Source organism: Chelonia mydas, chromosome 6, assembly GCF_015237465.2.
Source record: "Chelonia mydas isolate rCheMyd1 chromosome 6, rCheMyd1.pri.v2, whole genome shotgun sequence".
NCBI classification, from domain to species: domain Eukaryota; kingdom Metazoa; phylum Chordata; order Testudines; family Cheloniidae; genus Chelonia; species Chelonia mydas.
In genome coordinates, this window is record NC_051246.2 from 13,420,301 (window position 1) to 13,436,439 (window position 16,139).

A 16,139-nucleotide genomic window follows, 5' to 3' on the forward strand; every position below is an offset into this window, starting at 1 on the left:
GCACAGGTTGCAAATCCATGAGGAATCAGGTCATAGATTCCAAGGCCAGAAGGACCATTGTGATCATCTAGTCTGACGGCCTGTATAATACAGGCCAGAGAAGGGGAGGTTACTTACTTGTAACTGGAGATTCTTCAAGATGTGTGGTCCCTATCTGTATTGCACTGAGGGGTGCCCAGAGCTGGAGCTTTTCAAAGTACTAGTATCCGTCAGCCTGTGCATGTGCCCTTACATTGCCTTACACTGTGGTTTTGCCTGAGGCAATAAAGGGCGGGGTGGACTGACTGTGTCTTCGGTTCCTTCTTCACTGCAGACCTATCAGATCTGCAGCAAAGGGGAAGGAGGGTGGTTTGGAATACAGACAGGGACCACACATCTCAAAGAACCTCCAGTTACAGGTAAATAACCTCCCCTTCTTCTTCAAGTAATTAACAAGCAGTACCTAGGTAGGCGGGGGTGTGAGGAAGACAATGGAATCGTTGAGGGAGAACAAACTAGGGTAGGAAGTTCAGAGACTTACAGAACTTTCAGAAACAAGAAAATTACTACTGAACACCATGGAAGATCCTGCCTACATGCAGTACCCAGACATGGGTGCTGGAGGGGGCAGGGGTGTTTTTGGTTGGAAACTGCGAAAATGGTGTCCCCAGTTGTTAACTCTATGAAACTCTCAGAAACACGAAACTACTACATAAACCATTAAAATTCCTGACTAACTAAAGAGTAAAAACCATTTTATTTGGAAAATGCATCACCAAGGATGAGAGGCCAGCAGAAGCTGTGACTGAGACCACGCGGCAGTAAGAAGGAACTGAAGACGCAGTCAGTCCGCCCCATCCTTTATCACCTTGGGCAAAACCACCAGGCAATGTAAGGACACATGCATGGACCGACAGTCACCACTACACTGAAAAACTCTGGGTGCATGGTGCACACGCATTGCCTTCAGTGAAATACAACAGGGACCCCCCATCACTGAAAGAACTTCCCTGATTTAATTCCTATTTGAACTAGAGCAGATATCTTAGAAAAAACATCCAAACTTGATTTTAAAATTGCCAGTGATGGAGAATCCACCAAAACACTTGGTAAATTGTTCCAATGGTTTATTCCCCGCACTGATAACATTTTACACATTTCCAGTCTGAATTTGTCTAGCTTCAACTTCCAGCCATTGGATTATATTAGACCTTTCTCTGTTAGACTGAAGAGCCCATTATTTAATATTTGTTCCCCATGTAGGTGCTTAGAGACTGTGATCAAGTCACCCCTTAACCTTCTCATCTAGCCCCTCATCATCTCGTGCTTATACAGCTGTAACCTCCTCCTCTCTGGCCTGGACAAATCCCATCTTCTTCACTGAATCTGTTCAAAACCCTGCCACAAAGATCATTGTCCTGGCTCATCACTTTGCTCACATCACACCCAACACTGTGGCATTTTCTCTGCTCCATCATATCAAGCACAAAGTACTTGTCTTCACTTTCATGGACCTGCACTGCTGGTACTCACCCTGCCTCTCATCTCTCTTTTTCTAAATATTTCCTTAAACACAACTGATGCTATGATGCCTAGAGCTGTGTGAATCATGGTTGTGGGGTTATTTTGGTTTGCTGACAATTCCAAAAAAAATCAGGAACAATATTTGTTTTGGGTCAAACATTTCATTTTGATTTCAAGCATGTTTAAACTATTTTTAAAAAAATAAAATCAAAGGAAATTTCTAAATGAAAAGTCATAGTTCAAATCAAAAACTTGAAACATTTCAGTTGATAAATATCAAAACAAAAATGTTGTTTTTTTCTGTTTGGTTTTGTTTTGTTTTCAACCAACCAAAGCAACTGAGGGAAATCAACACAAATTTGCAATATTGTTTTGATGTCACCGAATTTGCTTTTTTCAGCAAAAAAATTTTGTCCAAAAATGTTCCCCAACTCTACTTTCAAGGACCTTCACAGCTGGTCCCTACTCTGTCCCTCATACTCCACCTCCCTCTAAATCTCTCCTTAAAAACAACGGATGCTGTGATGGTCCCCCATGGTATGCTGCTACTGTTGCTTATTCTTCCAATAATAATCATCCCACTGCTGTCTTCCCCATCTGTCTGTACCTCCGTTTCAGTTCTCTGAGGGAAAGACCATCTTTCTGATTTTCAGTTCGTCAACTCACCTTTTTTATCCACTCCGCAAACAAAGATTTAATAAGTTTTTGCCAGTCACGGGTCCACTCTTCACAGAACAGCCCAGTGGAAATGAGCTGCTGCCATTTCTAAGAACAGAATAAACCTATCAGTTGACTATTTTTAATAGGAATGAAAAAATCAGTTTCACTGGGATTTTTTGGACTCACGTCAATATAATCAAAAAAGACTTTTTCCTGTTCAGACAATTTGGGGAATAACTCCTTGATCCATGATTCTGCTACATTCATAAATTCCTTGAGCCCCTGGGTCCGCTTAAGGTCCTGGAAATCCTTGAAAATAAAAAAAGAAGCAAGTTACGGAAGTGGTAAACTCAGCTTTCCATCTGCTTTATAGACATTAAATCAAACACTTGAAAAGAAATTCACCAATTTCAAGACTGCATTTCAAGACTTGGTACTATTCAGAAGCCTAAATATCAGGTCATTGGAAAATTCAGTTGTGCAAAACTCATTATCAGATGGCTGGAGAAACGACAGATTTAAGTAGTTCTGGGAGCTACAAGAGAAAATAACTGAAACCAAGGGCCTGTCTACACTGGGAAGCTACTGCGCTGAAACTTTCTTGCTCAAGGGTGTGAAAACTCACCCCCCCCCCCAAGCGCAACAAGTGTCAGTGCTGTAAAGCACCAGTGTAGACAGGATCCGAGTGCTGGGAGCGCAAAGTGGTTTCCCTAGAGTGCTGGGAGAGCTGTCTTCCCAGTGCTCGCGTACGACCACACTGTCCCTTTAAGCACTGCCATGGCAGTGCTTTAAACTGCTAAGCGTAGACTTAGGTCAAGAGGCAAATTGGGCCAAGTTGAAGTGATTCAGTGAGCAAACCCTTTTTTTAGGGTTGCCATCTTGCGCTTCAGAATCTAAACTTAATTAAAAATAAAGTCATTCTTCTAAGGCCTTAAGGGTGCTAATGAACCCTCCGAATTGTGAACAAAGCGTGATTCATAGTTTGATAGATTTAAAAGTCAGAAGGGACCATCGTCACGACCAGGTCTGACCTCCTGTAAACACAGGCCAGAGAACTTTCCCAAAATAATTCCTGTTTGAACTAGAGTATATCTTTAAAAAAAAAATCCAATCTTGATTTAAAAGCTGCTAGTGACAGGGAGAATATTTCAGTGGGGTGTTAACTCTGAATCATAGAATATCAGGGTTGGAAGGGACCTCAGGAGGTCATCCTGTCCAACCCCCTGCTTAAAGCAGGACCAAGCCCCAAGTTTTGCCCCAGACCCCTAAATGGCCCCCTCAGGCACTGAACTCACAACCCTGGGTTTAGCAGGCCAATGCTCAAACCACAGAGCTATCCCTCCCCATTGTAATTGAAGCCTAATTGTAATTGAAAGGATCACATTGTTAGCTATTTTACTGCTGATCAAAACATCCAAGAGATGAGGTCACATTGTGAAGCTTCTCCACTATCTACTGAGCAGCACTTTCTTGCGCCCTTCCAGAGCATCTACACTTAAATCTCTGAAAGCCAGGAAGTTCAGAATTAATGTAACACAAACTTAAACCTCTGCAAACTAGGAAATACAGTGTTAACGTCCAGGCCTCCACCACCAAACAACCTTAAATCTTTGAGCAATGTATGCCCCAACACCCCCAACAACACACACATCAGCGCTCTGCCCTGGCAGATGCAACAGAAAGTGTGAGCACTGTAGGACACAGTCTAACGCATAGGCACCGACTCGGTGGGTGCTCCGGGGCTCGAGTACCCATGGAAAAAAAAATTGTGGGTACTCAGTGCCCACTGGCAGCCAGCTCCTCCTGCCCCCCAGCACCTCCCATCTGCTGGCGGCCTCGCCGATCGACTCCTTCCCCTCCCCTGCAACGCCTCCCGCCTACCACGATACGCTGTTCAGCGGCATGCAAGAGGCACTGGGGGGAGGGGCCAGAGCGGGGGCAGGAAGATGTGGGGCAGGGTGGAAAGGGGCAGGGCAGGGGTGGTGCTTTGGGAGAGGGGAGGAGTGGGGGTTGGGCCTGGGGTGGAGCAGGAGTCGAGCACCCCCCCCCCCCCCGCGAACTCAGAAACTCAGCGCCTCTGGTCTAACATGTTCTCTTTTCTAGAGCAAAATTCAGTTTTCAGTCAGGCATAGCAAACAGGAGCTACCTACCCCTGGCCTACACCCCAACACTGAGCCTGCTCCAACAAACCACCCCTGACAGGCAAACAGTTCCCTCCCCTTCACCCGTGCACGGAGAATTCCTCCTGAGACATTGCTTTCGCTTGCCCCTCACTGTGCCTCAGAGACCACAGGATGTGTGCGACCAGATTACTGACCACGCCCATCGCTACTGACACAGGCTAACGACCTCAGCCCTCATCCTGGATCCCTCAAGTTACACATGCACTGTGCCTCAGATCGCAGTCACCGCCCTTCCAAGCTGCTCCAATGAATCTCTCCACCACGCAGTACAGCTGCACTTACCACAATGTGGCGGGATTAGTTGGAATAGGCTGGCAGAGCTGGTTGATCAGTAGCTGGTGTAAATTGGCAACAGCTCCACTGCAGTCAATGATACCATGGCTGGTATGAATCTTCCAAAGGTCCATTGGAATCAATGGAGCTGTGGCAACCAGAGGAGGACCTGGCCCACTGAGCGCACACTAGGAAATTGTATAACAAGATTCCACCATTGCTACCACTGGTTCACCAGTGGGAGCCCTGGTGTAGACAAGACTCCGGAGGTTTCTGGCATGTTTGCCATGCTTCCAATTAGCCTGCTCTGAGCAGTTTTATTTGAGAAGGTTTATGCGGGTTCTCTGCCAGATCACATATGGCACCTCGGTGACAATTCATGGTTTTACGAATGGACATTTTTAGCACAGCAAAGTTCGTGGCCGCTAACAAGGGTATGAGCATCCTGAAAGAAACCTTGGAACATTTAGAGAAAATTCCTCATCAATAACTTAAAATGTTCATTTTACCCGTTTGGTTTGCAGTAAATCTTCTGTTCCAGAGAACAATTCAAAAATCTGCAGTGACGTCATCACGGGGTTGAATGGTATTTTCTTTGGGTGTTTCAACAACTTTGTGACCAAAGTGAATGTTAAATTAAGGCACTGCAGAACATCCTCCAAATCCTTTGGCTGCAGAGCATCCTCTGCATTTCCTGTCTGACGTCTGTGGATACAGCAAGGGAAATAGCATTGAAAACTCAGCTCTTCAATAATTTATGGCAGGATTTATCTTCAAATCAACAACTCTGGAGTGGGTACATCTATACCAGGTGTAGCAATGGGCGTAAATCAGCTCTGTATGCAGTATACGACACCATCCTATAATTATAGGTTTGGAAAACGTCCCACATTTCACCAAGGATTAGCAATAGCTACATTGTATTGTAAATTACTGTTTTTAAAACAGGAAACAGGAAAAGCCACTTGTTTAATTCTTGAAGTGCCACCGAAAGCAATTCAGGTCTGGGGTCTGTAACACTGCACCCTAATTAAAACTCTTATTTAACTAAGATTATCACGGCAAAATCTTGTGTGTCCTGTTCACAGCCTCGTTGCCTGTGTTCAATCCAGGTGAGAATGTGTTCGGTCACTTGGCAGTTACCCATTCAGTAGGTCACCTTGAAGACAATGTCTCTAATAAACGCAGCAATGTATCTCCTCTGGTAGTTTATCACCCAAACAGAAAAATTCCACCGATGGCCTGTTGCTCTGAAGAGGGGTATCAGCACATTGGCAGATAAAATATATTTGAGGTGGACACACCACGGTGTGGTCAGAAAGAAGGTACCATAAAATCCGTTGTCATCGTCGGTAGCCTGCCAGGCTAACCAAGCCGTCATAGGCGCCGACTCCGTGGGTCGGAGCACCCATGGGGAAAAATTAGTGGATGCTCTGCACCCACAGGCAACCAAGCACTCCTCAACCCCTGCCCCACCCCCTCCTCCCCTTAGCGCGCCACGTCCCCGCTCCTCCGCCTACCTCCCAGCGCTTCCGCCCTGGCCGCCGTCAAACAGCTGTTTGGCAGCGTTAGCACACTCCGGGAGGGAGGGAGAGGAGTGGGAAGATGGTGTGCTCAGGGGAGGAGGCGAAGAAGAGGTGGGGCCAGGGCAGGGATTTGGGGAAGGGGTTGGAATGGGGGTGGGGCAGGGGTGGGAAGAGGCAGGGCAGGGGCAGGGGCAGGACCTCATGGAAGGGGTGGAGTGGGGGTGGGGCCGGGGGTGGAGTGGGGTTGAGCACCCATGGGAAAGTGGGGAAGTCAGCGCCTATGCTAGCAATAGGCTTGGATGCAGAGGATGTAACATATAGTGAAGTGGCTGGTATTCTATTATTGCAATATACCTTAAAATTACTGTTTTGGTCAATTGGAGTGCAGGATCACAGGGTTAAATTTTTGCCAAACCCCAAAGGCACATATACACCTATACTAATTAAGCAGGTGGCAATTCCCATTTTCCTGTTATCTATTGTGTTAAGGATAAAGTCCTCATCTTATGTAATAGGGACAAAGGTTCATTAACACCCATAGCCCAGTGGGCTAGTTGGCCTTTGTTATATTCACTGCTACTGCAGCCCAGTGGGCTAGCTTGCCTTTATTATATTTACTGCTTTACATTATATTCTGCTTTGCATTATATTCAGCAGTAATGCAGGCAACCTACAGGCCTGTATCCTGGAAGACATTTGCTTCAACAAGTTAGCATAAGGCTTAAGGCCTATGAACTTTGAACAGATAAACATTGCACAAATAAACAGCCCAACAGAAAACCGCAAGTATTTGGGGAGCTGAAAATAAAGGTTAAGGGCCTCAGTACATCTGTAGATGTAATGTGTTTGAGACAGACACTGTTTTGTGTGGTAAGGCTGACCAAGTGGAAGACTCTGATGGAGAGGGTGACCTATGCTGGAAATAGCCAATTTTGCATGGTAACCAATTGTAAGGAGACCCACCTCATAAAAATTATTAACGATATGTATAAAGCCAAACAAGCTATTACCCAATTAATGAATGAAGGTGATGAGTCTTCAACAATCCCCAAGGCAGATTTTGAAGTAAAAGACTGGGTTATTGTCCAAGGAATTGCAATAGAGATTATTTTCATTATTTTAGGTTGCACTCAGTGTAAATTCAATTGGTATAAGCAAAAAAAACCTAAACAGGTACCCAACATTAATGATGGCAAATATATATATATGGTACCCATTCCAAAAATGCACTAGGGTCTAGAGTATCATCTTCATGATACCCTTCCTCCACCCCAAGCGGTGGAAAATGGCATTGAAACTGTTCCCACAGATGTTTGACCATCTACATTTGTACCTGTGTGATGGGGTTCATTTACAAAGGGGGGCATGTAGCCTATAGGCTAGCCTGTTTGCTTGCCTATATATCTTTTCTTATAAGTTTCTTATTTTCTTACAGGTTTGATTATTTGTTTTATTAATAGGTTGAGCTAAGGTAAAGTTAGCAAACATATGTCCGGGACCTTTCACCCAGATAGCAAAGTTAGTATACACAGTGATGAGCTGCCAAAATCTTAACAACCGGTTCCCTATAAAAAGTTCTGATTTAAGGGATGTGCCCCAGTATGTATTTTTTGTATCCACAGGGTTATCATACGTCCGCATTTTCCCGGGAGGAATTTTTAAAATTCAGGGCAGGGCGTGTGGGATCAGGAGCCCCAGGGCCAGGGGAGCAGCAGCAGCAACAGGGCTCCTGCAGCGCAGCGGTCCTGGTGGCCGGAGGAGGAATTACATCACTTCCCGGCCGGAGCCCATCAAAGCCTCAGTGCCCCCTGCAGGGAAGCAGGTTAACAACCGGTTCTAAAACCAGTTCAAAATTTAACAACCGGTTCGCAAGAACCGGTGAGAACCAGCTCCAGCTCACCACTGAGTATACATATATTTGGGACCTTTCACCTAGATAGGTGGTTATGAGCTAATGCATAAGGTCCATGTATGGCTGTGACTTTTAGCATAGAGGATGCATTAAAGCAGGTTAGCACAGGGGCTTTCCTAGTTCATACCCTTTTAAACTTAACAGATACACCACAACTTGGAACTTGGAAAGAACCAAAATAACCAAGTAGGACAGAAACAACAAATGTGATATCTAACCACAAAAGGGCCATGGTAACGAATTGACATATATGATACTAAGTTAAGATCACTGATGTACTAACCTATAGGAAAAAGACATTCCAACATTAGTAAGATGAGGAAAGCAAATAAGGAAAAGGGGGGAAATTTCCTACTAAATATGCATCAAACATAGTGGTGTCAGCATAACATATTATAAAAGTGGCATCCCAGCCTAGGGGAGGTAGGAGAAAGAGATGTAGTCTTTGGGAGGTGCCAGAATGATGGCCACTGGCAATGGTGGGGAAGGTGATGGTGATGAGGAAGATGATGGCTAACACTTCAGGTTGTTCTACAAGGGATGATGTGAGTATCTGGAAGTGCAGATGTACATTCTGTAGTATCTCTATTTTACTAAGTTGGGTGTTTGTGACTGTGCTAAATGTACTAATAAACTATATTTGTAAATATAAAAGAGTTCCTATAGTGTGAGTTGTTGCAACTGTGCACATTGGGGTTCCCAACTATATAACAATTTAAATAATACTGGGCCTGATCTTGGGACAAGAACCTGTCAACCCTCAAAGTGATAACTGGGGATTCTTAAGTAATCTATATAATTAATACACAATCTAAAGATCAGGCAACAGCACCATCACCTCCTCCTGCGTCTCCCCAGGATGGTGGTGGCTGCTTTCTGTTTCTTTGCTACCTTGTTAAGAAGTTTGGATGTAAAATACTCACCTGGTACCAAGCCAAGCCTCTGTCCTTCTAGCAATGTCCTCCAAAGCTACATTGACATCTACACTGGCACTTTCCTGAAACCACAGAAAGAGCGCATAGCATGGAAATGGGTCAACTTTAAAGCTCATCACAAATTACATCTCTTTTCCATGGAGAACTTCAACTTTTTGGAAAGAAAGAAAGAAAGAAAGAAAGAAAGAAAGAAAGAAAGAAAGAAAGAAAGCCCAGTGTCTTCAGGTGAAAGCCAAAACCTTTTGGATATTTGTTTCTCCTATGAACAATCAAAAATTTTACACCAAAAGGAAAAACAAAACAAAGTTTTGTTGAAAACTCAAACTTTCTTGAAAAACAGTTTTGACAGAAAATTTTCAGTGAGCTCTAGTCACCTTTATCCTCCCAGACTTTATCCACCCCGCATGGCTAAGCCACACCTAAGGATCACGTACTCCATGCCCAAAATATTTAGCATATGTCCTGATCCAGCTCCCATTGAAATCAATGGACAAATTTTCATTACACTGGTGTGACAGCACCTCTAGACTTAAAGCTGATTAAGTTCAATAGCGGTAGGGTTACCAGATAGCAACTGAGAAAAAACTGGACAGGGGGTGGCGGGTAATAAGCACCTGTATAAGAAAAAGTCCCCAAAAATGGGACTGTCCCTTTAAAAATGGGACATCTGGTCACCCTAAATGGTGGGGACTGAGCCCTATGCTATTCAGTTAGACAAGCTGTGGTGGGAAGGCTTGGGTTGGGAAACAAGCAACGAAACCCAAGCAAGGCACCTCACCAAGGCCTTACAGGAAATTACTAGGGCTGCTCAAAAGTTTTCCTCCAGCATTTTGTTCCAATGGAAAATTGCAGTTTTGACTAAATGAAAGTTTCACCAAAGGTGAAATTGACAATTCCAATTTTTTGTCAAGAAACACTACACACACACCTCTAAAATTTGCGATTTTGGCCATTTTTTCAGTTTTTGGCCATTTATGACTGCAAAAAATTTTGGGCTCAGTTGGTGAAATCTGAAAAAATTTCAGTATCTGGGATTTTGTTTTTTTGATGAAAAGTCAAAATTTTTGACAGGAATTTTGATTAAATTATTTTTTCCTGTTTTTGTCTAAATTCCCAGATTCAATTCTAGTGTCCCTTAGACCCCTGTCCCCCAATATTTGCCCCCTTCTTTATTTTGTTTTTATTTACATTTTCCATAGGAAAAACAAAGATTTTCTGACCAGCTAGAAAAAATGGTTTAGGAAATAAAGATTAATGGGAGGTGGCCCCATTAACGTGCTTGTTGTCCGTCAGCCTTACGTTTATTCCGTGACCCTCTGCTAGGCGACTGGTGATCCGCTGGTAGACGTTGCTCAAGAGAAGCTGCAGGGGCACATAAATGTGAGGAACAGGCTCTCTACAAAAATTCTTCAGGGCAAGCATCTCCATGACTTTCTCTGCCAGAGGAGCGCAGCTCCCGATGAAGGTCTGATGGGCTTTTATCATCGCCAGAACTTTCCTGTACAGGTGGGATAGAGCTCGATGTTAATAAAAGTCTGCATTTGGGGAGGTATTTGCTGTGGGCAGACTGGTTTATTTTTTTAAACTACACTAACTACACTAACTATCATTACAGTTTTGGCCCAAGGAGCAGGACAAGAGGCAATGGGTTCAAACTACAGCATAGCAGATTTAGATGAAATCTCAGGAAAAACTTCTCAGGAGTAATTCTCTCCTCAATACTGTTGCTTTACAATGACTTGCAAAGGAAAACAAAAATTGGGCTGGCGATGTTTGTGGCCTCTTTAGGATGGATGATGATTTGTACTGTTCTGTGCTATAGCTGCTGTTTATGTCAGTCACTTGCAAGACAGCATGTTGTATTTTGTGTATGTCTACAGTGTGATGTTTGAACATCTATAAAACTACTGATTATAGACTGGAGTGGTTCTTGGTGAATTCATCAACTTGTGGATTGATTAAGAATAACTACTTGTCCAGCTCTGAGAAACACTGTCTAAGGTAAAAGTAGACCTGAAAAGAACCTAGAATTAAAAATATAGATTAATAGATTCATAAATTCTGAGGCCAGAAGGACCACTGTGTTTATCTGTTCTGACCTCCTGTATATCACAGACCACAGGACTTCCTTGAAATGATTCCTTTTAGAATTACAGCAGACCTTTTAGAAAAACATCCAGTCTTGATTTATACAGTAAATTGCCACTAGTGGAGAATCCACCACAGCCCTTGGTGAATTCTTCCAATAATTAACTACTCTCACTATTCATAACTTATGCTATTTCTAGTCTAAATTTGTCTAGTTTCAACATCCAGCCATTGGATCTTGTTATTCCTTTGGGCTGGTCTACACAACCGCGGTAAATCAATCTTAACTTACGCAACTTCAGTTACGTGAATAGCGTAACTGAAGTCGAGGTTGTTAGATCCATTTACCGTGGGGGCTACATTGCGCTGTGTCGATGGGAGAGTGTCTCCTGTTGACTTCGTTTATGCTTCTCAAGGAGGTGGAGTATACAAATTGATGAGAGAGTGCTCTTCCATTGATTTAGCATGTCTTCACCAGATCCGCTAAATCGACACTCACTGCATCGATTGCAGCAGTACCAATCTACCGGCAAATGTAGACATACCCTTTGTTTGCTAGACTGAAGAGTCCTCTATTCTCAAATTGCTGTTCCCCATGCAGATACTTATAGACGGTCATCAAGTCACCTCATAAACTTCTCTTTGTTAAGCTAAATAGATTGAGCTCCTGGAATCTCTCACTATAAGGCCTTAACAATCCTCTAATAATTCTCCTGGCTTTTTTTTGAACCCTCTTGAATTTCTCAAAATTAGTAAGCTCACACTCCCTGGGCTCAATAAAAAGTGTTATCCTAATGAAATCCCGCTCCAATATGGCCTGTAACATTAATCAAATTGGCAAATTTAGTTTACTAGATTTCAGCTTTAAAATCTAAAATCAGCAAATTCATAACATAGACACTCCCACCCCATGGTGGATTCTCCATCACTGAGAATTTTTAAATCAAGATTAGAAGGTTTTCTAAATGGTCAGCTCTAGTTCAAATAGGAATTAATTCAGGGAAGTCCTCTGGCCTCTGTTATACCGGAGTCAGACTAAATGATCACAATGGCCTTGGGATCTATGAACCAAAGCACTCTGAAGCCACATCATTATCCCCATGTTACAGATGGAGGAACAGAGGAGGTGAAGTGATTTGCCCAAAGTCTCCTAGCAAACCAATGGCATGTCCAGGACCCAGGCCAGTTGCTCTAACCACTAGCCCACACAGTCTTCAGGGGTACTACCCATTTGGAGGGAGCAAGCAAAGTGCTTCCAAATCATTATACCACAAATAATGATATTACATGTTGCGAGACAAAAGAACTACAACGTTCTTTCACAGAATATTTCCCTTGTAGACTCACGTTTGCTTCTCTTCATCATGCCTCAGCTGAGCGAAGGGCAGAAACCGCATGTCTTGTGAAGTTAAAGGGTCCTCTGCCTTTTCAAATGATTCCCTTTGAATTTCATACAGCAAAGGAAGCAGCCAGACCCAACACGTGCTCTTAGAGTTTTTGGAGCTTTGGATGCAAACATGCTTCAGAGCTAAAATACATTCCCTGCAATGATGGGGATGCAAAATGTTAAACAAACAAACAAAAAAATTCCTTGTATTCAGACAAATTGTATCCACAATTATGTCAGTGCATCTCTTAATGAGTTTGAGCTTCAGCTGCAAACTGGATGGCTGGATGGATGACAAGGCAAAGATACTACATGCAGCTGCATAAATAGGGCCATGGTCATTTTGAGAGCGGCGTGAATAATTGATGTTTTTGTTCCAAAATATTGGGGCGGGGGGGATATTTGGTTCAGGTAGAACCGAATGCGAAAATTCCAAAAAATTTCAACGAATCCAAAAAGTCTATTTTGGGTCAAATGAAACATGGCACTCAACCCAAAACAGTTTGTTTCCAGGCATTTTAAAGGGCTAGCCACAAAACAGCCAGAGGAGGACATGCTGCCTGATGTTGACTTTTTGTCCCGCTTTGTAAATTCTGCTTTCTGATAATAAGGTTGCAGTAGCTGGAAAGCTGGCAGATGTTCCTCCCCTCACATCTGTATGTCCATCTTCCCTGGATTCAATGGGCATTCTACAAACCACAGGTTAAAGACTCTTGCACCTAAGACCATCACAGAAAACAGGTTTGGGCTCTTGTGTCAATTGGCTTAATACAGATTGGGCAGCCCTGCCAGAGCTCTCACCCACCTGGGGATGGCACCTCTAGCAGCCAACTGGAGACCTGTTCCTTGGAAGCACTAACCTTCTGCTCCCATTGACTTTAAGGCTGTCAGATCGGAGGGATAGACTAGGTTTCCATCTGACTAACATTAGAGGAGAGCTAGGACTCATTACCTGCCACACAGCAGCCTCTAAATTTGGTCTTGCTGGTTCGGATTGTGGTTTCTAGGTGCTACTGCAGTACAAATAATAATCTATAATAATTGTCACTCTAGGGTTAACCTTGAAGAGGGTGATCCCATGCTGAGCCCCTATTATACATAATGAAAACCCATAAATAATTAACTCTTCTACTTTCCAAGCTGTGTGCTTTGCAAATATGTCAGTTCAGAGCATTTAAAGGGAAGTAAATGTGTTACCTTTAAAACCACAGGCAGAGTTCAAGCAAATAAAAGTAAATATATAGTGAGTTAGATATTACCTTTTTCTTGGTTCTTTCAGGTTCATGAATTTGCCTTCCTGCAAGCCAACATTTTGGGCCATTTGTTCAATCTTGCTCATGGCCTTTGCACTTATATGGATACTGTGGTGAAATACTGTGCATAACGCAAAGAGGAGAACATCCATCGCTGAAATAGCAGGATTCTGAAATTTGGGGTTTCCGAGGACATTTTCAATGAATTTGCGGATGTAATCATAAACCTAGACAAACACGGTAATAAGATGCACATTTTACCAGAAGCATCAGACATGCCTGAAATAAAGTTCTCCCAGCATTGTCTCAGCTGCACTGGCCAGTGGATGGGGATGGATGATAGAGGAGGTATTTGCCATTACTTGCAGAGTGGAAAGGTGGCCTTGAGGCTAAAGGCACTAGCATAGTATTCAGCAGACGTATGTTCAATTCCTCCCTTTGCTACAGACTTCCTGTATGACTTGGTCAAGTCAGTTAATCTCAAACTTTTCTATTTACATTGTAAGATCTTCAAGGCAGGGACTGTTCTTGAGTTTGTGACTGTTCAGCACCTGTGTGACAGGACCCCAAACTTGGTCACTGTGTGTTTGTGCAGCAGCCAGCACAATGGAGCCCCCATCTTGGTTACTACAGCCTGGTCTGCACCTAAAATTTCGATAGACCTAGCTATGTCACTCAGGGGTGTGAAAAGTGTACACACCTGAGAGATTCAGTTAAGCCGACCTAAGCCTCAGTGTAGACACTGCTAGGTCAACAGAAGAATTCTTCTGTCGACCAAGCTACCACCTCTTGCAGGGGTGGATTAACTACAGAGATGGGAAAACACCTTCTGTAGCTATAGGAAGTGGGTACCCTACGGCGGTACAGCTGCAGCGCAGTAGCTGTGTGCTGTACCACCTGTGGTGTAGACATAGCCTATGTGTCTACATAGCCACTTCTGACCATGGTATGAGTGCCTTTGTCAGAACCGTAGAGAGGATGGAAGTTCTGCTTTGTGGAGGATTTTGAAATTTGGCTTCGTTCTGAATTAGAACAAAACCCAAACATTTCAAAGCCCACATGAGTAGACATACTGTCTGCTTGTTTTCTGTCAGAAGAAGCTATAAATACAGATTCCAGGAAAGATCCTTCATCTCTGGACTGTTTGGACTCTTACAGGGAAGTGTACCAGCTGTAAAGCGGAGATCACCAGAGACTATCTGGATACCCTGAAAGACTTTTGGGAGACTGGCAGTTTATTACATCACTGCCAGTTTGGAATTACAAACTGTGATTCACACGTGCATATATTTTACCTGCTTTAACCTCTCGATAACTCTCATTTCCTTTTCTTAGCTAATAAACTTTTAGTTTACTATAGGATTGGCTGCCAGCGTGGTCTTTGGTGTAAGATCTGGAGTACCAATTGACCTGGGATAAGTGACTGGTCTCTTGGGACTGGGAGCAACCTGATGTGGTGTTATTTTTGGTTTAAGTGACAATTTATCACGAAGTCCAGGTTGTCTGGGTGGCAAGATAGACTGGAGTGTCTAAGGGGACTCTCTGGTAAGACTAGTATAATGATCCAGGATACACATTTGTCACTGGCTTGGTGAAATCTAATTATAGAACACACCACCAGTCTGGGGTGTCTGCCCTGTTTTCTGGCAATCTGCCCTGAGGTCATCACTCACAGTTGTGAGCCACTCCAGACAACGTGACAGTGCTCACTCTGTTCTATGTTTTAGAACTCCCCAGAAATAAGTCAGAGCAGTGGTGTGTGTAGCTGAGACTGGTGTGTCTGTGTATAGTTAGTAAACATGGCTATTTGGGACCTAGCTGCACCTGTCTGGATTCTTCATATTGTTATTGTGTAAAGATCAAGTGACACAACAGACAGTCTCTGCCCTATGACTGGTTTAGGTATTGGATGTAAGGGACTGGGCCGCAGGCAGCCTTGCCTAGCGGTCGCAGCTGGGCTGGGGTCTGCCCACCAGGGACAGGAGTCGCCAGGCCAGGAGCCAGGTCCCATAAACAAGAGTCAGGGTCAGAGCGAGGCTGTGGTCAGAGGCCGGAGATCAGTGGTAGTACCAGGTTGGAATCGAGAGGCAGGAATCAGGGTCAAAGTCAGGCTGGAGTCAGAGACCAGGAGACAAAGCAAAGTCTGGCATTGCAGCAGGCCAAGATCTGGGTGGTTTCCCAAACAAATTCCTAGGGCAACACCTGGGATTACTAGGGGCACTTGGCCAAACAGAGGGCTGCAGGGGTACTGTCATTCTGGCTCTTGTGGGCGGTACTTCGTGTGGCACCTACTCTCCACAGCGCGCCCTGGCTGTATCTTTCCATGGCCTGGGTTCTAGTCCTCAGGCCCTTACGGTAGGGCTTGATTAGAGCAGCAGGTTTGTCACAGTGCAGAAAATGTCACAGATACCAGGATTTC

At 43.9% G+C, this 16,139-nt stretch overlaps 1 protein-coding gene across 4 annotated transcripts in view; it reads right to left on the reverse strand.

The window, feature by feature from the left end:
• The window catches only part of LOC114021482 (E3 ubiquitin-protein ligase rnf213-alpha), a 168,566-nt gene that overhangs the window by 104,334 nt on the left and 48,093 nt on the right, over positions 1-16,139 (reverse strand). For all 4 annotated transcript variants that reach the window (XM_043549414.1, XM_043549413.1, XM_037899152.2 and 1 more), the window contains exons 17-23: positions 13,727-13,947; positions 12,428-12,622; positions 10,292-10,490; positions 8,981-9,054; positions 5,129-5,324; positions 2,350-2,472; positions 2,170-2,268 (exon numbers count right to left, since the gene is read on the reverse strand). In XM_043549414.1, coding sequence (XP_043405349.1) covers positions 2,170-2,268; positions 2,350-2,472; positions 5,129-5,324; positions 8,981-9,054; positions 10,292-10,490; positions 12,428-12,622; positions 13,727-13,947 — 1,107 coding nt within the window. The remainder of the gene's footprint in view (positions 1-2,169; positions 2,269-2,349; positions 2,473-5,128; positions 5,325-8,980; positions 9,055-10,291; positions 10,491-12,427; positions 12,623-13,726; positions 13,948-16,139) is intronic.